Raw genomic sequence first — 24,361 nt, forward strand, 5'->3', positions numbered from 1 at the left:
TATTAATACAAAATGTTCTAAATTGTCTAAAAACTACATAGATATAGGTACATCCAAAAAACAGCAGGATGTTTACAATTCAATCAATTTGGGTCAAAATAACTTTTACCACACTTGACATGTTTCACTCAATTCGAGTTTCATCAGGAGCTTTTGTGGTACAAGTTGCTTGTATACTGTATTAGATGGAAGTAAATACAAAGAAAAATTAATTTTTAGATGTAGTTAAAACATTACAAAACCATTACAAAACATAGTCTAATATAGATGGAGATCAGAATACACAACTATACAAAACATAATCTACAAAAAGCGCATCTATAGCATGTGGTCATAGATACGGAAAACCCCGGTCTCACCTCCAAGAGATTGTATAGGATATTCCAAATCCACAAATTGAAAATGAAAGATATGAATAAATCAATCATAAAAAGGCCTCAGATAGTTGGAAGCGCCAGGATATTTTGTGCTTGCAGAGAGACCTTCCAAAATTTGAGGTCTAAAGTTTCACACAAAAGAGAAAAATATATATGATAATTTATTTAATTTGTATAAGGGTGAGTATCGCCAAATTGACAACCACTCAGAAAGACAAAAACCGAAAAACCATAGAAAAAGATTTTTTTTAATTTATTTTAAAATTATACAAATTTGTGTACCTGTAGAATCAATAGAGAAAGGAAGGGCCCCTTGGCCACTCTATGGCGTACTGGCGCTGCTAGTGAGTGTCAGCATTCTGACACCAAACAAAATTATTGTATTTGGTTTTAAAAAAAATAAATAAAAATAAATTATTATTGTTAGGACTATAAAGAGAATGCTCCATAATGTGGCTAAATTTCTTACCCCAATAAGATGATGCTGGGACCTACAAAAGGGGGGCAGCCGCTGGGCTGCCCCTTATGAATCGTCTCCTCAGAGGGTCTAAGGCGCAAGGGAACTGCCTTATAAAGTATCTCTTGGACTCTGCGGCGTCAGACGTCAACGCCGAGTTGCGGGCAGAAATTCTGCTGCATCATATGTCCGGAAATCCGAGGAACGTTACCGCACATGCGCGCGGTGACGCAGACTGCGTCGACCGCGCATAGCAGCCATCCTGGAGACTCCAGCTGCCCTCACCGGAAGGTGAGATAAAAGGTGAAACAAAGTGGGGAATCCCAGGGCCTTTCCGCGTAATGTGCAAGATGACGCTAATCGCGTCATCCACACATGACGGCCATCTTAGAAGCTCTAATGCCCACAACTGAACGTAGGAGGGGAGGAGTTGGCACCAAGAGGGAGGTCACGTCAACCGCGCACAGCCTCTGCAACCTAAACCTAGGAATAGAAGGGGAGATGACATGAGGCAGGGAAGGAAAGAACCAGTCACACTGCCGAAAACAACAGAGCCAGATGGCTACTAGGATAGAGCACATAGATGGAGCTTGAAGAGGGGGCATATATTGCGGAGGGCGCAGATTGATTAACAGTGCCAAATCGCGGTAAGCCCCGGGCACCCTTGGCATGCAAAATCCAAAGGATCCCAGTACACTGAGGACTTCAAAAATAAATCTAAATACTTATTTAAAAATGGGTAAATAAAAATAAGTAAATCAACATGGTAATGTTACATTATCAAGGTGAATGTCAGAGAATTTTCACAAACCTAATGACCAACATGCTGAAGGAATACACAATGCATATACTATAGATGCACATAGAGTAAGTATTATTCATAGGTTCAGGTTACACCAAATGCACAAAAATAAAAAAATAAGTAGACAAAAAAAAAAGATATAAATAGAATAATCAATTTATATAAGAACATTTAAAGAAATGGTTTATAACTCCAGGCATCATTTAGACCAGGAGCACATGTAGCTTTCAGAATGTAAATCCAACGTGCTTCCCTCTGCAACAGGATACGATCATTGTCACCCCCTCACCGGGGGGGGATCAACTCCAATGCAAAGAAATGCATAAGGGTCTCATCAAATGCATGGTATAAACCCATATGCCGACTTATTGGCGTTTCCATTTTCTTGGCCCGCACCAAAGATACATGATCTCTGATGTGGTGAAAAAAAGGGTGTTTCATCTTGCCAACATAGAAAGCACTACATTCACACATCATTATATATACTACACCTATTGATTGACAGGTGGCCAGAAATTTAGGTTTAAACATCTGGCCATGTGGTAATAGAATGCGTTTTGATGAGTAAAGAAAGCAACAAAAGTTAAATTTGTGGCAAGGTTTGGTGCCAGTATCTCTGGTACCGCACTTAGCCACCGGGGCATAATGACTTTGGACTAAAGTGTCTCAAAGAGATTGGGAACGTCTGAATGTGATCTGGGGACGATCACCCACGTGTTTAGATATCTTAGGATCAGCTCTCAAGAGGTACCAATATTTATTCAAAATATCACGTACCTGTTGGTGCTGTCCTGAAAAACGGGTTATCAATCTAATCCCAAGATCTGGCTTTGATGTTTTCTTTCCATGAATCAAGGTCAATCTGTTTTGTTTTTTGGCTCGGAGATACGATCGTTTCAAGCACCTATTACTATAGCCACGTTGCCGTAGGCGACTCTGAAGTAATTTGGCCTCCTGTTCATAGAGAACACCCTCACTACAATTCCTCCTCAAACGGAGGTACTGACCATAGGGCACGCTAGATATTAAGGGCGCCGGATGGGAACTGGTGACATGTAGTACAGTGTTTGCTGCTGCTGATTTGCGAAAGAGAGTGGAACCCAGACAGCCGTCAGGATTCACAAAAACTTGAAGATCTAAAAAAGTGAGGTGAGACTGGCTCCTTTCCATTGTGAATTTCAAATTAAAAGTGTTCGTCTTTAGACCTTTAAAGAACAACAAAAGGTCCCTTTCAGTTCCAGTCCAGATGAAGAAGATGTCTATATAACTTCTCCAAATAGGGATCTGATCAAAAGCTACCTGTAAACCTTCTTGAGATAAAAGGTGTCGCTCCCACCCCCCCAGATACAGGTTGGCATAGGAGGGGCTCATTTGGTCCCCATAGCCACCCCCTGCATCTGGAGGTAATGGGAGCCACCAAAAAGGAAGATGTTGTTTGCCAAAATAAATTTAAGCAAAGTGAGAATGAATTTAGAATGATCTGATGTAGAATCGCCGCCCTCGTAAATGAAGCCCTCCACAACTCAAACCCCCAATTCGTGGGGGATAGAGTTGTAGAGGGCCTCAACATCGAGGGCAACTAGCCAGGCTCCCTCAGGAATTGAGGTCCCATCCAACACCCTCAACAAATCAAGGGTGTCCTGCAGATAAGAGGCCAGACGTTCAACGTGAGGATGAAGAAAATCATCTACCAACTCACTGGCCTTTTCCATCAGGCACCCATTGCCTGACACTATTGGGCATCCAGGTGGTCTAGTGGCATGTTTATGGATTTTGGGCAATACATACAAAGTTGGTGTCTATCTATCTATGGTATATTTAACATGGCTTTCAGGTATTTTTTATACCACTCCTTATTGGACAACAGTTGGGTAACCATAAATTCATATTGCTTGTTGTCCATTACCACCAAGTTTCCGCCTTTGTCGGAAGGCTTGATAGTAATATGAGTTTGTAATTGTAAAGAGTGGAGAGCCTCCTTCTGTGAGGTAGTTAAGTTATACTCTGTGTGCCTATGCCATTGGGTTTGTCGTATCTCATTGGCGACTTGTTGAGTGAAAGCCCAGACATTAGGATTCCCCTGCAATGCAGGGAAATTCGTCGACTTGGGCTTATAAGTTTTCGAAATAGGAGCCCTAGGAGGGGGGCAGATGGACTGGCAGCCCGGGAGGACAGGCGGATAGAGCATCAGCCTCAGGTAAATCTACCTCGTCAATGTGACATTCCTTTTTGGTGGCTCCCATTACCTCCAGATGCAGGGGGTGGCTATGGGGACCAAATGCCTCCTATGCCAACCTGTATCTGGGGGGGTGGGAGTGACACCTTTTATCTCAAGGTTTACAGGTAGCTTTTGATCAAATCCCTATTTGGAGACGTTATATAGATGACGTCTTCTTCGTCTGGACTGGAACTTAAAGGGACCTTTTGTTGTTCTTTGAAGGTCTAAAGACGAACACTTTCAATTTGAAATTCACAATGGAAAGAAGCCAGTCTCACCTCACTTTTTTAGATCTTCAAATTTTAGTGAATCCTGACTGCTGTCTGGGTTCCCCTCTCTTTCGCAAATCATCAGCAGCAAACACTGTACTACATGCCACCAGTTCCCATCCGGCGCCCTTAATATCTAGCGTGCCCTATGGTCAGTACCTCTGTTTGAGGAGGAATTGTAGTGAGGATGTTCTCTTTGAACAGGAGGCCAAATTATTTCAAGATCGCCTATGGCAATGTGGCTATAGTAATAGGTGCTTGAAATGATCGTATCTCTGAGCCAAAAAACAAAACAGATTGACCTTGATTCATGGAAAGAAAACATCAAAGCCAGATCTAGGGATTAGATTGATAACCCGTTTCTCTTTACAGCACCAACAGGTACGTGTTATTTTGAATAAATATTGGTACCTCTTGAGAGCTGATCCTAAGATATCTAAACACATTCAGACGTTCCCAATCTCTTCGAGACACTTTAGTCCAAAGTCATTATGCCCCGGTGGCTAAGTGCGGTACTAGAGATACTGGCACCAAACCTTGCCACAAATGTAACTTTTGTCGCTTTCTTTACTCATCAAAACACATTCTATTACCACATGGTCAGATGTTTAAACCTAAATTTCTGGCGACCTGTCAATCAATAGGTGTAGTATATATGATGATGTGTGTAGTGCTTTCTATGTTGGCAAGACGAAACGCCCTTTTTTCACCGCATCAGAGATCATGCATCTTTGGTGCGGGCCAAGAAAATGGAAACGCCAATAAGTCTGCATATTGGTTTATACCATGCGTTTGATGAGACCCTTATGCATTTCTTTGCATTGGAGTCGATCCCCCCGGTGAGAGAGGGGGTGACGATGATCGTATCCTGTTGCAGAGGGAAGCCCGTTGGATTTACATTCTGAAAGCTACATGTGCTCCTGGTCTAAATGATGCCTTCAGTTATAAACCATTTCTTTAAATGTTCTTATAAATAGAATAATCAATTTATATATCTTTTTTTTGTCTACTTATTATTTTTGTATTTTTGTGCATTTGGTGTAACCTGAACATATGAATAATACTTACTCTATGTGCATCTATATTATATGCATTGTGTATTCCTTTAGCATGTTGGTCATTAGGTTTGTGAAAATTCTCTGACATTCACCTTGATAATGTAACATTACCATGTTGATTTACTTATTTTTATTTACCCATCCTCCGTGTACTGGGATCCTTTGGATTTTGCTTGCACGGGCACCCGGGGCTTATCGTGATTTGGCACTGTTAATCAATCGGCGCCCTCTGCGATATATGCCCCTTCTTCAAGCTCCATCTATGTGCTCCATCCTAGTAGCCATCTGGCTCTGTTGTTTTCGGCAGTGTGACTGGTTCTTTCCTTTCCTGCCTCATGTCATCTCCCCTTCTATTCCTAGGTTTGGGTTGCAGAGGCTGTGCGCGGTTGACGTGACCTCCCTCTTGGTGCCAACTCCTCCCCTCTTACGTTCAGTTGTGGGCATTAGAGCTTCTAAGATGGCCACCATGTGCAGATGATGTGATTAGTGTCATCTTGCACATATGTGGAAAGGCCCTTGGATTCCCCGCTTTGTTTCACCTTTTCTCTCACCTTCCGGTGAGGGCAGCTGGAGTCTCCAGGATGGCCACTATGCGCGGTTGACGCGGTCTGCGTCACCGCACACATGCTCGGTAACTTTCCTCGGATTTCCAGACATATGATGCAGCGGAATTTCCGCCCGCAACTCGGCGGTGACGTCAGATGCCACCGAGTCGGAGAGATCCTTTATAAGGCAGTTCCCTTGTGCCTTAGACCCTCTGAGGAGACGATCCATGAGGGACAGCCCAGCGGCTGTCCCCCTTTTGTAGGTCCCAGCATCATCTTATCAGGGTAAGAAATTTAGCCACATTATGGAGCATTCTCTTTATAGTCCTAACAAAAATATATATATTTTTTTTTTTTCAAAACCAAATACAATAATTTGTGTGTCTCATTACACATTGGTGACTAAATCACTGCTTAGTTTGGTGTCAGAATGCTGACACTCACTAGCAGCGCCAGTACGCCATAGAGTGGCCAAGGGGCCCTTCATTTCTCTATTGATTCATCAGGTACACAAATTTGTATAATTTTAAAATAAATAAAAAAAATCTTTTTCTTTGGTTTTTCGGTTTTTGTCTTTCTGAGTGGTCGTCAATTTTGCGATACTCACCCATATACAAATGAAATAAATGATCATATATATTTTTCTCTTTTGTGTGAAACTTTAGACCTCAGCTTTTGGAAGGTCTCTCTGCAAGCACAAAATATCCTGGCGCTCCCATCTACCTGAGGCCTTTTTATGATTGATTTATTCATATTTTTCATTTTCAATTTGTGGATTTGGAATATCCTATACCATGGATCTGCAATTAGCGGACCTCCAGCTGTTGCAAAACTAGAGTCCCATCATGCCGCTGCCTCTGGGTGTCATGCCTGTGGCTGTCAGTCTTGTTATGCCTCATGGGAATTGTAGTTCTGCAACAGCTGGAGGTCTGCTAATTGCATATCCCTGTCCTATACAATCTCTTGGAGGTGAGACCGGGGTTTTCCGTATCTATGACCACATGCTATAGATGCCCTTTTTGTAGATTATGTTTTGTATAGTTGTGTATTCTGATCTCCATCTATATTAGACTATATGTTTTGTAATGGTTTTGTAATGTTTTAACTACATTCAAAAATAAAATTTTCTTTATATATATACTTCCATCCAAACAGTATACAAGCAACTTGTACCACAAAAGCTCCTGAAGAAACTCGAATTGAGTGAAACATGTCGAGTGTGGTAAAAGTTATTTTGACCCAAATTGATTGAATTGTAAAAATGTTGCTGTTTTTTGGATGTACCTATATCTATGTAGTTGTTTTTAGACAATTTAGAACATTTTGTATTAATACATTTTAATTTTGGTCTAATTTTTTTGATCATTAATTGCTCTGTAATTTACCTTCGTACTTGATACCGTTAAAAGTCCCAGAGGTTTGTTACCTCTTTCCCTGTGTAATTCTTTCAATAAATTTGGGATGTGGTATCATTTGGTTTAGCTGCTTCACCTCAATCCATGAATCTTTAGCTATGGGATCATGGTCCTCCAATATGTTATACAGTCAGGTACACTGCATTCCTTTCAGGAACTAGCAGGGAAGCACAGACTCCCAGGGAGCATGTTCTTCAGATACTGGCAACTTCGGCATGCAGCCAGGGCCCAATTCCCCCAGCCTATAAGCCTTAAGTCAGACCCTATTGAAGCAATCTTAGCACAGGAAACCCTCAAAAAGACCCTCTCTAGACTATATCTTGCCCTTCTAGGGTCCGCATCACCCAAAATGAATGCTCTGTGGGGGGAAATGGCAGGCTGACACTCCTAGTCTGGACAGGGAGACCTGGGATGAGTGTTTCGAGGACGGATCTAAATTGCTGGTTTCATCTAGAGATAAATTGCTGCAAACGAAATTCATGCACCGATTATACTACATGCCACGGAGGTCACTAAACTGCCCCAGGTGTCAATCCCCAGATAGTACATGTCTGCACATGTTCTGGTCCTGTCCCCTTATGAAATTTTGAGCAGAAATCTTTGAGTGTATTAATATCCGTTTACAACTGACATTGCCAGTATCGCCTGAACTGGCACTATTAGTAATTTACGAAGACGACCAGAGACCCCGATATACAAAGATACTTGTCTAATTTTTGCTATTCTAAGCCAAGAATGAAATTTTAAGGAAATGGGCCTCGTCTTCTCCCCCAAGGGTGGATTCATGGGACTCCGCAATAAATGCTGTATTCGATGACCTATGCAAACAGAGGATGCCCACAGAAATTTGACCGGATATGGTTACCCTGGACTGAACAATTTTAATTCCTCTGTTAAGTAGGAACTGGGGTATCGCCCCACGGTAATGAGACACAAGCATAGAATCAGTAATGCCCCCCCTCTCCACAGATCATGGGGGATGTACATAGGAAACTGTATGAAACTCTAATGTACTAACAAGTATTGTTTAAGTACTTCTCTCATTCCCTTGTCTTTATGTACTTTTTTTTTTGATATTCTGTCTTTTTTTTTATTTATTTTTTCTTATCCTAAGACTGTCTAGATGAGATAAATTTGTGTCTGTTAATTGTGAAATGATGTCTTCTCAATAACAACCAACCGTGTTGTTAAAAAAAAAATAACCCTTGTTTAAAAGTATGGATACTCTCAGTTCTTAATACTGTGTATTGCGCAGTCTTTTGTAATAGTTGTCTGAGGCCTCAAATTCTTGCAAGTGGTATAGTTGCCTATTCACTTACCATGCAAAGGGTAATGCAAATTCTTTGGAATTCTCCCCAAAATGGTTTGATATTAAAGTCAGCAGAATGTGATGGCCACTCCAGAACCTTGACCTTTTTCTGCTGTAACTACTGGGAGGGTCAACTTAGCCTTGTGCTTAGGGTCATTGTCATACTGAAATTTCCAAGAGCATCCCATGCAAAGCTTTCATGCAGAAGAAATACACTCGCATGAAATGGTGCCAGAATAGCACCAATGCAAAAACAGTCTGTCATAAATAGAGATGTCTGCATTGGTGCTATTCTGGCACCATTTGATGTGAGTGTATTGGCGCTTTTTTTATTTGTGGGTTTACTTAATGAAAATTACTACACTATAAGGATCTTTCACATGGTATTTGCTACTATCATTTAAAATGGAGAGAGGTTTCTGATGCCTGGGTACTGTTGAAGTGTTGAAGAACCATTACCATATCTTTGGAGGATATAATCTGCTACATGCTGATTGGGTCATTTTTGGCCATTGGTGTCTGGTAAGCTTGCATTTAGACTTCACAAGGTGGAGCACATACTATAACAAGAAAGCAGACACACATTTCATATCATCATCTGCACCATGTTGGGATGTAATCTATTTGATTATGATTATGGACAGCAAATGGATATTTATATAATAAGATGTTTATGCACAATAATTTAATAGTGAAAAACCTTGCAGTCAGCCATGACATTTGTTCCCAAGAAACGGCTAAAAGGAAAAATGTTTAAAACTATTTTAAGCATGCTGTATGAAATGGGAACACGTAACACATTTAAAAATTGACTGCAAAAGTGGAAATACACCCAAAAAAAAAAAAGAGCAGATGCTACGAACCAGTAAACACTTGGCCTGCTTAGCTGTGGTCCCAGATGCAGGAGCATTTGGAAAATAAGGATACCAGCCATGATACAGATTTGGCAAGCAATGTATCTAGGTAAAGACTATAAGGGATGCCTAGTAATAGTAATTTGCAAATGTAGAAATCGAGTTATTACTATATTAATAACTATATTTCAATAATTCATATTGATGAGGAAAGTTCCAAGAAAATCTGTTCAGTTCTCGTGTAAAAACTCCAAAATTGATTTAATAATAAAAATAGCAAAATATTACAAAACAGTGTCAAATTTTAGAATATAAAATAGCATTGATAAGCTTCTTATTCTTGAAATGAAGATTGTATAAATGTATCTTTGTGTGTGTGTGTGTGAGAAGGTTTGTCCGCCTCCTCCAATGTCTCCTCGTGTCTGACTGGAGTGCAAATCTGCTCTCAAGAAACAGCCTTTCTGTATTTTTACTAACTACTCCTCCAACTAAACCCCCACCCTTTTCCCAATTAAGGATGATTTAAAGTTCCTCTGAGCTCTGTCGTTCCACAGAATGCCTGCGAATTCTGAATGAGCAAGTTCCCTCCCATCTCATCCAACAGGATGTTGAAATACAAAACCGTCTCTAATCAAAACATTCCATTGGGATGGCAAAAGTGCCATGTATTAAACCATTTAACTTATACAATACAAGTTTCCTATCTTCTAGACCAAATACTACGTATATCAGTAGATAGATTATATACGTTTAAAATGTAATGTACTTAATAATAATCCTAATCATGAAATATTGTAATATAAAGAAAAACTTATAACATACTGAAACTCTGTGTCTTTGGACAAGGATGTAACCTTATCTCTTACAATGGGGGAGGTGAGACTAATTGATATCACATAAGAGTTCTACATAGAACTGCTTTGCCAAGAAAAGCATATGAAGCAAACAAATCTTTATATATATATCTCTTATGAGTGTCAGGAGCATTTATAGCCACACTGGTAATTCTGATGTATGCCTGCGACATTATTTAGAGTTTAGGAAACTACATGGATGAGCAACAACATGTCGTTAACATTACAGAACAAGTCCGGTTATAGGTGACTACCTTTTATTTTACAAAGACCTGAATAAATAAGAAAACTATTCAGCAGTTAGACTGTGTCATATGATTCATATTTTAGTTTTTTTATCTTATTTAGCTGGGGTATACTGTACTTAAAAAACTTCTTTCTAATAATAATTTTTAAACCATGTATCTGTAATAAGTGATTATTTGTAAGATTTCACCAAAAGAAGATCGGTAAATACCTGGTCATGTAATCTTTATTTTTATATAAAATATAAGAATTCAGTGTAGTGTGTAGCCTGGTATTTTCTAGCCTGATTACAGTGTGGTAGGCAGCTATCCATGTGTGATAATATAGGTGTTTCAATCACTCTCAGCATGACTGACAACTCTTCAATATTTTGGGGTGATAGGAATTTGATTTGCTGCGTAGAGCTTGTACTTTGTGACTGCAGTCTAAATAAATTGCTATATGTCAGCTTTGATAAAATATACTATTTGTTGTATTCCTTTCTTTTGGTGGTTTGTATGATATTTACAGAATTAGGATGTGTTAAGGTTATATTACCATAAATTACATACAATATTTATTTAGAAACCATGCATCACTGATATAGAAGGGCTGTTCATTCGTCTAGATCAGCCTTTCTCAACCAGTTTTCCTCAAGAGGTTACAAAGGTTACTTTACTAACCACAAATGTGACCACTAATGAACAGAACGTTCTTCTTCCAACTGTTCACCAATGTCAGGGCTGTTACCCTAATAAATATAAGAGGCTTTTTTATTTTGTATACATCATGGGGCACAGAGTTAGGCTAATATTCATTACTTGCTGGGTTATACTTCATTTCCAGGTGAATGGACTTTAGACAGGAAGTGTTCCCCTATATAACCCCTCCAATACAGGAAGTGCTTCAGTTTTTTACCAGTGTCTGCAAGGTGGACAGCACGGTTGTTTGAGCTCTCTGAGCTCCAGGTTTCTAGTCCCACAAACGGTTCTTAAATGAAGCAAGGGATTGACTGATCGGATCCATTTGAAATAGACTTTATATGCTTAGATAAATGGTACCCGCGCCTCGCAAAGAAGCCTCAAGATCCTGTAAGGTTTTTCCTGTAATGCGGCCTCCGGGCGCTGGACCCTGCAAAGTGGAATCCTGGACTCTACAGTGCTAGGGCATTCCTAGTCAAGCTAGCTAGAGGTTGGACACCTGTGTTCGGTGACTATACAGGGGAGTTTTTGGGATAGCTGTGGGTGTTTGCTTGCTTGTGTCTGGCTGTTTTTTACCTGTTTGATGGCACACGACGGTATGCCATATCTCCTTGGTTCACCATGCGCATGATCATTTGCAAAAGCGCCGCTGGGCTCAGAAGTTTGTTTGGAGGCCATGGGGCACGCGGCGCCGCTGCACATGTGCTGTAGCCTTTACCTGGGTGCACAAGGATTTGTCATACGCAAATACGGGCACGCCCGTTCGCCAGGATCACATGCGTGCGCACGCATGCCCAGAACATTCCAGTGCACAGCCAGCTTATTTAAGCTGTGTATGCCAAACATGTGGTGCTTCCAGAAGGCAGCTGTGGGACACAGAGCAAGCTCTGAACCAGGCACTTGCACCGGGTCATTTCTCCTTACCAGATCTCCCTTCTGAGGTGTGTTAATACTACACCCAGGTACTCCCTTTTTGTAGCTAGGAAATGTATCCAAAAAAGGAGTGGGACTAACACTACAGGGAAGGGCACTCCTATGTCATCAGTAGTTCCTGATGAACCTAGTCATATCCCTAGTGTTGTATCTCCTGAAGGACCAGAGGCTTCCCCGCAATCTGAGCCGCTGTGCCTATCTGGGATTGTGCCTACAGTCAATGCTGCTGCTTCACCCTTTATCACTAAGGATGAACCGTCCTCAGCCCTAGATGGGTTAAAGCACAGGATTGCTGTTATGATTGTCTCCATCCCATGGGGTGGCAAGAAGCGTGGCAGATCCCCCTCCCCAGAGCCTCCTAATCTTGAGAAGAAATGGGTTTAGTATGGGGAAGAGCTTAAAGCCCAGGATTCTGTGGATGGCCTGGTGGGTGAGTCTGCATCTGAGCAATCTGGACAAGAAGATATCTAGTCAGTGTCTGCCTCTCAATCACTTGGCTTTTGATCCTGACTCTTACCGAAATGGTTTGGTCTACCTTTAAGTTGCCTCTTGCAGAGGTTACTCCCTGGTCCTCTTTGGGATCTCTGAGGCCTCTTCAGGCCACACAGGCTTTCCCCTTACACCCTCTGTTGGAACAGGTGGTGTATACTAATTGGGAACATCCTGACAGGATTTTTGTTCCTCCTAAGAGGTTTTCCTTTTTATATACCATGGATAAATAGTTTAAGAAGTCGTGCATGCCAGCCGTAGATGCAGCAGTCTCTTCCTTAAACAAGAACTTGACTTGTCTAGTAGATAACGCACAGGGCTTGAAAGACTCCATTGACAAGAAATCATTATTAAAGGCTCCCTTTTCTTTGGCCAGTTCAGCTATTTAGCCAGCTGTTGCAGCAATTGATATCTGCCAGTCCGTAAAGGATCAGGTAAGATGGTCAGACAGGCCTAACTAGGAGGATGATCTGCCTGAAAATAAGGCAGATATTCCTCAAGCACTGTGTTGTGCTGTTGACGCCTTAAAGGATTCAATACAGCAGGTTTCTTATTTGGCTCTCTTGTCTGTACATATGCGCAGACTTTTGTGGCTTAAGAACTGGCCAGCCTAGCTTCCTTGTAAGAAGTTATTGGCAGGTATCCCCTTTCATGGGAATGTTTGTTTGGCGACCATTTGGACAAATCTATATAAAAGATTTTCGGAGGGAAGCGTTCTTTACTTCCTGTGAAGAAAAGCACCAGGCGTCCCTCATTTAAAACCTCAGGGATTACGCTTCTAGCGGCGAGATTGACACCCTACGAGCTCCGTTGCGGGAGCCAGCGCCGAGCTGGCTCGCATCGGGAAAGGAAAAATGTTTCTTTTCCTTTCCCGATAAGCGACAAGCATCGCTGGCCGGGTTGACACTGGTGCAGGGATCCGAATTGGATTCCCGCCAATACCAGGCACTGTTTGGTATGAATCCTAAGGGAGAACTCCATGCCAAATGTAAAATAAAAGGCATGGGTCCCCCCTTGGGAGGCATACCAGGCCCTTAGGTCTGGCAGGGATTTTAAGGGGAATCCCCTTCGCCGAAAAAAAAAAACGGCGTGCCCCCCCCCCCCAAAATCCATACCAGACCCCTATCCGAGCACGCAGCCCGGCCTGTCAGGAAAGGGGGTGGGGACGAGCGAGCGGAAGGCGGCGGCGACAGAAGACCAGGCCACCGCTAGTAAAAGAGCTGGAAGAAGAAGCGGTGGCCCGGCAAGAAGAACCGAAGAGGGGGACAAGACCCCCAAAGTCGGAAGAAGAGAGCGGCGGCGAGGAAGAAAGCCGGGCTCTTCCGCTAGTAAAAGAGCTACAAGAAGATAGTGGAGGAGTCCGACGAGAAGACCCCCGAAGATGGAAGACCCCCGGAGCTGTGCAATAAACTATTTTAACCCTTGTGTGTGTGTGTTTTTGTACATTTTTTTCACAGGTGAATGGGTAGGGGTACATTGTACCCCTACTCATTCACATAGGGTGGGGGGCCGGGATCCGGGGGCCCCCTTATTAAAGGGGGCTCCCGGATTCCGATAAGCCCCCCGCCCGCAGACCCCGACAACCAACGGCCAGGGTTGTTGGGAAGAGGCCCTTGTCCTCATCAACATGGGGACAAGGTGCTTTGGGGTGGGGGGGGCCGCATGGCCCCCCCTTCCCCAAGGCACCCCCCATGTTGAGGGCATGCGGCCTGGTACGGCTCAGGAGGGGGGGGGGGGGGCGCTCGCTCGTCCCCACCCCCTTTCCTGACCGGCCGGGCTGCGTGCTCGGATAGGGGTCTGGTATGGATTTTGGGGGGACCCCACGCCGTTTTTTTCGGCGAAGGGGATTCCCCTTAAAATCCCTGCCAGACCTAAGGGCCTGGTATGCCCCCGAGAAGGCATGCAGGCTTCATGAGTGAGGCGACATTGTCGCCTCGCTCTGGCTGCTATAGGAAAATTAAATTTTCCTATTGCAGCCAGCGCAACGGGATCATGCTGGTTAGAGAAACCTGTCGCCGGGAACCAGCGCAATGCTGTCGCGCTGGAAACACAATGTCGGCGGCACCTACTGTACTTCCTTAAATGTCTCAGCACCAATGCAGTTCTGCCGCCAACAGGGCACTAGTGCCAGGCCGCAAGGCCAGGGCCAGAAAAAGCCCTGGGTCCAAAATCCTTCTAAACCCAGCACCAAGCCCTCCTTTTGAGGGGACTCCCCCACTCCATTGAGTGGGGGGAAGGCTGCTGCACTTTGCAGACATTTTGAGGACAATAGTTCATGACGAGTGGGTCACCAACTATATCCCGTGGTTAGAAGCTGGAGTTGCGGGTGGTTCCCCCTCAGTGGTTTTTAAGTTCCAGCATTCCCTCAGATCCTCCAAAAAGACTTATTGCTTCAGGCACTACATCATTTAGTGCATCAAGGAGTGATTGTAGAGGTTCCTGTACCCGAAAGGGGCGCAGGGTTTTACTCAAACCTATTTACAAACAAAAATGGGACACAAGACCCATTTTGGACCCAAGATCCCTGAACCAGTATCTACTGAGCCAGTCCTTTTGAATGGAGTCTGTCCACGCAGTAGTAGCCTCACTCCAGATGGGAGACTTTCTAGCCTCTATTGATATAAAGGATGCATATTTATACGTACCTATCTTTCAGCCTCATCTGAGTTTCCTGTGATTTGCAGTAGAGGAACATCCTTTTCGGTTTGTGAATCTACCCTTCAGGCTTGCTACAGTTCCCCGGGTGTTCACAAAGGTCCTAGCACCAGTACTGGGTCTTTTAGGGGCCCAAGGGATCCTGGTGCTCGTGTATCTGGACGTCAACCTGCTCAGAGATCACTCACTACAGGCTCTGGAACAGAACATAACATGCACAGTGTGCTATTTGGAAAGCTTAGGCTGGATCATAAATACAGAAGAGTCAACCTTGAGACCAGCTCAAAGGCTTGGACCGTATCTGTTCCTAGATATGGTCCAAGCAAGACCACCCGCAAGGATCGGTGCCCTGAAGGATCAGGTGAGTCAGATAAAGGGCACCAGACAACCCTCCATTGGGCTCTGTATGAGTCTTCTAGGGAGGATGGTATCTTCTTTCGAGACGGTGCCCTATGCCCAGTTCCATTCCAGGCCTCTACAACAAGACATCTTGTTGGCTTGGAACAGGAGAGGACAAGCCCTGGATTATCCAATGTTCTTATCTCCTCGGGCACAATTAAGCCTAAACTGGGGGTTGCAGGATCAGAACCTGCGAAAGGAAAAATCCTTCCTCCCAGTAACTTGGAGAGTGCTGACTACAGATGCCAGTCTCTCTGGCTGAGGAGCGACCCTTGAAGGGCTCACAGCTCAGGAGAAATGGTCAAGGATAGAACAGATCCTGCCCATCAACGTCCTGGAATTACAGGCAGTACGTCTAGCCTTACGGTCCTGGACAATGCCACTGCAGTGGCCTGTATAAACCACCAAGGCCGCACCAGGAGTCATTCAGCTCCGAAGGAGGTGAACCACATACTAGCCTGGGCAGAGGGACATGTGCCAATTCTATCGGCAGTCCATATCACGGGAGTAGAGAACTGGAAGGCAGATTATCTCAGCCGCCAGCAGATCTGGCCAGGGAAATGGTCCCTACACCCAGGGGTGTTCCAGGAAATTTACCAATGTTGGGGATAGCCAGAGGTCGACCTACTGGCATCCAGGTTCAACAACAAACTACAGCAGTTGTGTCCCGAACAAGAGATCCTCTGGCAATTGGAGCAGATGTTCTGGTAGTTCCATGGAGCCAGTACTCCCTGGTTTATGCTTTCCCTCCGATCCCTCTCCTTCCACATTTGTTGTGCAGGATTCAAAGAGAGGGAGTTTGTCATTCTGGTGGCACCAGACGGGCCATAGACGCTTCCACTTCCACGAATACCAGTGGTATCTACCCTAGTGAATGCTAGAAAAGCTGTCACTAGAAAGATCGTAAGGTCTGGAAGATTATATTGCTTGATGTGAAGCCAAAAAATTGCATCCTCTGAAATATGTGATTGGGAGAATTCTCTCTTTTCTACAGTCAGCTGTGGAAATGAAATTGGCTGAGTACAATCGAAAGGTCAAGTTTCGGCTCTATCAGTATTCTTCCAAAGGCATTTAGCCTCCCATTCACTGATCCGAACCTTTATGCTGAGAGCAACTCGCTTGATTCCCCCCATTAGGTCAGCTATGTGTTCTTGGGACTTGAACTTGGTTCTGTCTATGTTACAGAAACAACCATTTGAGCCTATCAAGGAAATTCCATTAGACTTGCTGTCACGCAAGCTAGCCTTCCTGATGCCCATCACCTCGGCTAGAAGGGTGTTGGAGTTGGCGGCCCTTTCATGCGGGGAACCATATTTGAACCTTCACCAGGACAGGGTAGTGTTACGACCTATTCCATGCTTTTTGCCAAAAGGGGTGTCAGCCTTTCATTTAAATCAGGACTTTTTTTTACTTCTTTTTTCTCTTCTCTTTGTTCGGTGGAAGAGAGACGACTGCATTCTTTGGATGTTGTTCGGGCAGTCAAGGTTTATTTGTCTACATCTGTGGAGATCCGAAGATCAGACTTTTTTTGTTTTACCAAAAGTACCCAAGAAGGGGCTGGCAGCTTCCCAAGCTTCCATTGCCAATTTAGTCCGTCAATTGGTCATTCAGGTCTATGTTCTGAAACGTAAAGCTCCTCCCTTTAGTATGAGAGCTCATTCTACCAGGGGTGTAGGAACCTCCTGGGTTTTTTGCCATCAGGTATCTGTGGCTCAGATTTGTAAGGCTGCTATCTGGTTTTCAGTGCATACATTCACAAAATTTTATCAAGTGGATGTTCGAGCAGCTGAGGATTCGGCTTTCGGCCACAGTGTACTGCAGGCTGCCGTATAAGGTCTGATGGCTATTGCTTGGCAGGATGTCTCCCTCCCCTCAAGGATATTGCTCTGGGACGTCCCAGCAGGTAATGAAAATTAGCCTAACTCTGTGTCCCAAGATGTATGAAAAAGAAACTAGGATTTTTTTCGTCATACTTACCTGTAAAATCCTTTTCTTTGAGTACATCATGGGACACAGAAGGTCCCTCACCTCTTTTTGAGAATTCAGTGCTTGCTACAAAACTTAAATTTCCTTTATGGGAGGGGTTATATAGGGGTTCACTTTCTGTCTAAAGACCTTTTGTCTACCAGTGTCCATTCACCTGGATATGACGTATAACCCAGCAGGTAATCAATATTAGCCTAACTCTGTGTCCAATGATGTACTCAAAGAAAAGATTTTTATAGGTAAGTATGATGAAAAAATCCTATTTCTTCTGCAGACCACCAATGGAAGGGAGGTCCTTCACAAAGCTATTTGTAAGAGGTAGGGGGAAAGCACATTTAAATTGAGCATTTATAGGGCTTCTCCACTGATCACAAATCATTAATGTAAAGGAAATTCTTCATATAACTGGCCTTTAATGTATGGTGTCCCTTATCCCACTGACTATAAGGGTAAGGGGCCTTTCTGCTGAACACCAGTGTAAGGAGGCCCTTTTCCACTAACCATCAATGCAAGGTGGGAATTTATTCACTTAACCCTTATGTAAAGGACATTCTTCCTCCAACTGTCTACCAATGTCTCACTTACTCCACTAACCATTAACATCAGAGGCCTTCTCTAACCATCAATGTAAGGGGACCCTTCTCTTTTTTGATTCTTTTGATCATTAATGGAACCTTCTCCACTGACCACCAATGAAAGGGTGAATTTCTTCACTGATCATCATTGTGGGGATACTTTTCCACAGACCACCAATGTAGGGGGAGGGGGGGGGGTTCTGGGCAATATTATTTGATTTTAGTTTCAGAATTATAAAGAGCATGATTTTTATGATTGCATCTTCAACTTTACGATCACGCTAAAGAACCATAAGCTAGACCTGAACTGTGTGATTTTCTAAGGACTTGACATATATTTAGCAGAATTAGCCAATGTGAAGGCACCAGATTGTCTTAGTTTTCAAACGGATTTCCTTATCACTAGTGGTAACCAAGAGAAGTTTTAAAACTGAAATCCAGCCTTACACTTCCATCCTGCACACTTGTACAGGCTTCTTCTGTAATAAAATGTCTTAGTCTGATATCACTGCGCACTGTGAACTTTATTACAAACTGAAGCAATTCAGATAGATCACATCTCATTTCCTGGCTGGAGGACATCCAGCATCTTCTAGCTCTTTCCTCACCAGCTAAGCTATCCCTAGCCCACCCCTTAAATTTGATAGATTTCAGTTCTTTCAAACATGGAGGCTCAGCTTAACATATTGATATTACCACATCTTCCTGTTTTCAGGAAAAATATGTACTTAACCCTGCTGGCCCTTCCCACCAGCCATGATCTAATGATGATGTCACTATGTCTGAAATAAGGTATGCTATTGAAAATAGAAACATTGTTTTGTTTTTTTTTAAATAATAATATTAGCATGTTGATGAGAGGGATTTGAGACTGGAACACAAATGTTAAAAGTACTAAACGGAAATAACAGAACACATATACAGGCCCAGCAGTATTTTTAGAAGTGGACATGAAGTGGCAAGGGGCCACACAGCCAAGAGCTCGCTGGATCATGGACATGTGAGTGCGGTATATAAAACTGAAAAGGGCTTAAGGTGGGGCATATAGAATGACGTTCAACCCTGAATCTGGACCACAGTAGGAAGAACACATGGGGCAGAGCTGGAGAATGGATAGGGTAAGTATTTGCTTTGAAAATATTTCTGTTTCTACAGGAGAGGGTGGCAATAAGAAAAAACAAAAAATGTACGCTGGAACTGGTCTGCAATACAGATTTTTTAAATACAGTTCTAAGGGTTGTTTCACTTGTGCAACCTGGTCTTTAGAGGCACTTCTCAACACCCAATGAATATGGTCTTCATTGTAAATTGTGTACTGATCCATGCTGTGTGTGTATTATAAATCCCTTTTAATGTAAAAGCAGGCTGTGTTCTAACTATAATAATGTGCGACATCAGGTCACTTAGGATGTGAAGACTTCTCCACTGGCCCATAGCAAAGATCTGAAATGTTATTAAAAATAAATAATGGAACCTCTGAATGATTGGCAAAACTCTTCGGTGAGATTTTTGGAAGCATATACGTATTTGCAATTCATTTTCTGTTATCCAGATTACATACAGTATAACAATGTGTGTTCTTAGAAAAGCACAAATATCATACTCTTCTGTTTCTCTGAGGAATGTGTTTTTTACTGGAAAATAATTTCTGAACAATTCTTTTTCTTCACAGTACAAACAAGTGGAGCAGTACATGTCATTTCACAAATTGCCTTCTGATATGCGGCAGAAGATACATGATTATTACGAGCACAGGTACCAAGGAAAGATCTTTGATGAGGACAATATTCTGAGTGAGCTCAATGATCCACTGAGGGAGGTGAGACATATACAAATGCATTTCCTGTGGTTTGCACAGTCAGCTGGACTTAAACAGCTGGCTTCATATTTATTATGGCAAATTCCGACTTCTCTGCGCTGCTATGTTTTTCAGCATATGTATGATTTTGCTCAGGGCTCAAATACTACTCAGTTGTGGGGAATTTATCAAAATAAAATGGATGTTGTTACACATTCCATAGAATCATTTTTTTTGTATTGATTTCTTTGTGAGTACAGAATGTTTTGCAATATAAAAATGACATTTTATGTAATCTGATTTTCCAGTATGTTTGTCATTGCATCCCTCTGTATGCAGGTTTGCTAAAAAAAAAAAAAAGTTTTTTTCAGAAATCAGTTGTAAAGTTTGATATCTTGCTAGTAAGGACTCATTTACACTTGCTCGTTGGGTTGCAATAAAAACAGCTTTTTTACGATGGCCCCCTCTAAACTGCAAAGGCAGCAAGAGTGATGTACATGTGGTGCAGCAATGATGCTCTGTTGTATTAGGCAGGCAGTATTGGCATTGAATGTGACCTATTCATCTGCTCTGCAACCGTGTGTTATGGCATGGTGGTGCTGCATTTTCTGTGTTAAAACAGGTGTCGTGTTACCTACTTATCACTTCTCAAATGCTTTTGACCACGGTTATTTTTCAAATGTGCAGCAATATTAACAGCACATCTAAACATACACGTACCAAGATTTTCAAGCTTAATCTTACCAACCAGCCAGCGACCAACCAAATTGACCTGTCTAAAAATGTGTTTAGAACAGGTGTTTAGTCTGCAGACATTTGCAAATACATGCATAAGCTACAGGCCCCATCAAGGCACCCTGATATTTCTTTAGTCCCTAACTCTTCTAACTTCTTAGTCTCCACTGGGGTTGCCACCTCATCCCACATTACTTACACAGGTTCTGTGGCTAATTAAGGTGGTAATTAAATTTCCTTGGTGCCTTATCTGCATTAAATTAGCCTCAGAACCTGTGTAATTCATATGTGTTTGGGTTTAAAGGGATGAGATGTCAACCCTAGTCACCACAATGGGAGCACATGCATTCTAATGGACAGACATAGGGCAGGCTCTTTGCTGCAAAGACCAGTTATGGGCAGGGGCAGTGGCCACTTGTTTGTAGCACATCTAAACATAGCCTAATTGAACTTCTGTTTCAGGCTGGCAATACTAAACCACTACCTTGCAGTCAACAGCAGCGTTGTCAGGCTTTTGTTTATGCTCCTCCAGTTGGCCATCGGGATGCCTGTCTGATAGACTTGATAAGCAACCCAACAGCCAACTGAAGGAGCACACATGGCTGTGCTGACAACTCTGCTGCCAAGTGTGAAGCAAGGCTCAAAATTGTCAGCCTACAAAAGAAAGTGATGCTATTGGCAGGATTTCCAAGTAAAAAACTTTGCAACAGATTCACAAAAAAAAGGTGAGATTATGAAAAACAAACTGAAAAATAGACTTTGAATTCACATGTGCTTTACTATTTTAGCTGCCATAACTGTTACAGCACTGCTTTGTAGAAAATCTCCCAGCCATGCCAAGGGTTTGTTTACTTTTTTTTTAGCCCTGTCTGCCAGTGACAATACCTAATCTCCCCTGAGTAGTATGTATGATGTAAAAAAAAAAAAAAAAAAAGAAGGATTTTTTATAACGGCTTACCTGTAAAATCCTTTTCTTGGAGTACATCATGGGACACAGAGCACCATAGTAATATCTATGTGGGTTATAGGTCACCTTTGGGTGAATGGACACTGGTATAACCAAAAAAGAAACAGGAAATCCCCCTCCCTATATAACCTCTCCCATACCAGGAGTACCTCAGTTTTTGTAGAAAAGCAATACATAGACATATCCCAATAAGAGGGGAGGGACCTCTGTGTCCCGCGATGTACTCCAAGAAAAGGATTTTACAGGTAAGCTGTTATAAAAATCCTATTTTCTTTATCGTACATCACGGGACACAGAGTACCATAGTAATAACTATGTGGGATTTCCCAAAGCAATGGCACCTAAGGGGAGGGAGACACAAAGCAAATAGTTGCTGCCAGATGTGAGGACCTATACTGCCTGCAGCACACTGTGCCCAAAGGCAGTGTCCTCCTGCCATCTTACATCCATTTGATAAAATATTGTAAATGTATGTACTGATGACCAAGTAGCAGTCTTGCAAATCTGAGCCACGGAGGCTTGGTGATGCACTGCCCATGAAGCACTGACTGCCCTGGTAGAGTGCGCTTTAATCTTAAAGGGAGGCCCTTCTTTTCAGGCCATAAACTTGACTAATCACCTGACAAATCCACTTAGCAACAGTAGATTTCGATGCTGCCTGATCCTTTCTATGGGCTTCCGGCAAAACACAAAACATCAGTTTTCCGTATCTGAGCAGTCACTTTCAGATTTATGCTTTATCTGCTCACTACATCGAGAGAGTATAATAATTTTTCTATTGCAGAATGAGGTTCTGGGAAAAAGGAAGGTAAGGAAACCTCTTAAATCAGATGAAAACCAGACACTATCTTTGGCAAAAAGGTTGGGTGCGGACGCAGCACCACCTTATCCTTGTGAATGATTAGGTATGGCTCTTTACAGAAGAAAGCAGCCAATTCTAATACTGTTCTTGCAAAGGTTATTGCATTTAGGAGTACCAATTTCCTTGTCAAAAGGATCAAGTGAATATTCCATATAGGTTCAAAGGGTTGTCTTTGCAACACTGACAAAACCAAATTCAAATCACATGGGCACAAGGGTATTTTAACTGGCAGAGTTATCCGAGTTACCCCTTGTATGAATGCCCGGACTAAAAGAATGCGAAGCAAACAGCCTTTGGAAAAACACTGCCAAGGCCAAAATCCGACCCTTGATTGTACTCAAGGCCAGATTCCTTTCTACTCCTAATTGTAGAAAGGCTAGAATTCTTCATATGACATACTTAAGAGGATGCTAACCCTTGGTTTCACACCAAGTGATATAGGCCTTCCTGCAATAAATGGTCCTGGATGCCGGGTTTCTGGCATTAATCAGAGTGGTTACTACCGAACCTGAAAGCCCTTGATTTTTTTAGAATATGGGCTTCAATAGCCACACCGTTAAATTTAGCATTTGTAAGGTAGGATGGAATACCGGTTCTTGCGACAGCAGGTCCGGATGAGGTGGAAGAGTCAAAGACTCCCCTACTGCCATTCTCACGATCCCTGCATACCAGAGTCTTCTGGGCCACTAGGATTACCAGCTTCCCTTCTTCCCCGATCCTGTTAAGCAGCGGTGGTAGCAGCTGAACTGCGGGGAATACATAAATCAGTGAAAACTGATTCCATGGGGTCACTAATGCATCTACTGAGTGCAAGTGGATCCCTTGTTCTCGCCACAAAATTGTCCAACTTCTTGTTGTACCTGGACACCAATAGATCTACATCCGGCATACCCTATCTTTGGCATATGGCCAAAAAGACATCGGTATGTAGAGACCATTCCCCCAGAAACAACTGTTGACGGCTCAGAAAATCTGCTTGCCAACTTTCCACTCCTGTTGAGACTCTGGCGTACCTTTTGGAGCCAGATGCATTGGATAATCCAAGGCTTGGATACGTTTGTTCTAAGCAGACAGAATACTGTGCTGCAACACAGTCTTGAATGAAACTGGGCACAGAAAACCACTTTGAAGGAAGCTACCATCTTCCCTAGTAATCTCTCTTTGAGCATTGACCTTTGCTTGAGGCAAAAACACCCCTTCCTGTATTGTGTCTGACCAGGCCAAAATACTGCAGCCTTCTTACCGGCTGTAAGGATGATTTCTCTAGATTGAGAATCCAACCCAGGTGTCTCAGATAACTCACTGTTCTGGACACCCCCTGATTTAACCCTGCTATTGACTGATCTAACAGTAGCAGGTTGTCTAGGTATGCTATTATTTCTATATCCTTTCCCCTTAGTCTTGCTAGTACTGGGGCTAACACTCTTGTAAACAGGCAGGGAGCGGTGGCAAGGCAAGGCTACAAACTGAAAGTGGTGCTGCTCTACCGCAAACTGCTGAAACTTCTGGTGAGTGGGAAATATTGGCACATGTAGATGCGCATCCTTGATATCTATGGATGCTAGAACCTCTCTTCCCCATAGGATAGAAACAACTGACCAAATCTACTCCATTTGAAAGGAGGAAATGTTTAGGAAATGATTTAGATTCCTGAGATCTAGAATGGGTTTGACATCTCCATTTAGTTTTGATACCATAAAGAGATTTGAATAAAACCCCATGTCCCTCTTTTCTGAGGGAACCTCTATTATTACTCCCTGATACAGTCAATGGTCCAGTGCCAGAAATAAGGACTTTTTCTTTTCTGGGTCCTTGGGAACGTTTGACCTTAGAAAACGCGATGGTGGAAACTCTTGGAACTCTAGTTTGTAGCTTAGG

At 42.8% G+C, this 24,361-nt stretch overlaps 1 protein-coding gene across 1 annotated transcript in view; it reads left to right on the plus strand.

Moving 5' to 3' along the window:
• Positions 1–24,361, plus strand: part of HCN1 (hyperpolarization activated cyclic nucleotide gated potassium channel 1) — a 599,508-nt gene that overhangs the window by 478,357 nt on the left and 96,790 nt on the right. The window contains exon 5 of the mRNA XM_077462771.1: positions 19,794–19,940. Within this exon, the coding sequence (XP_077318897.1) occupies positions 19,794–19,940 (147 nt within the window). The remainder of the gene's footprint in view (positions 1–19,793; positions 19,941–24,361) is intronic.

The sequence above is a fragment of the Lithobates pipiens genome, unplaced genomic scaffold (assembly GCF_037356315.1).
Source record: "Lithobates pipiens isolate NorthernLeopardFrog02 unplaced genomic scaffold, aLitPip1_a1.2 Scaffold_3, whole genome shotgun sequence".
Classification (NCBI taxonomy): domain Eukaryota; kingdom Metazoa; phylum Chordata; class Amphibia; order Anura; family Ranidae; genus Lithobates; species Lithobates pipiens.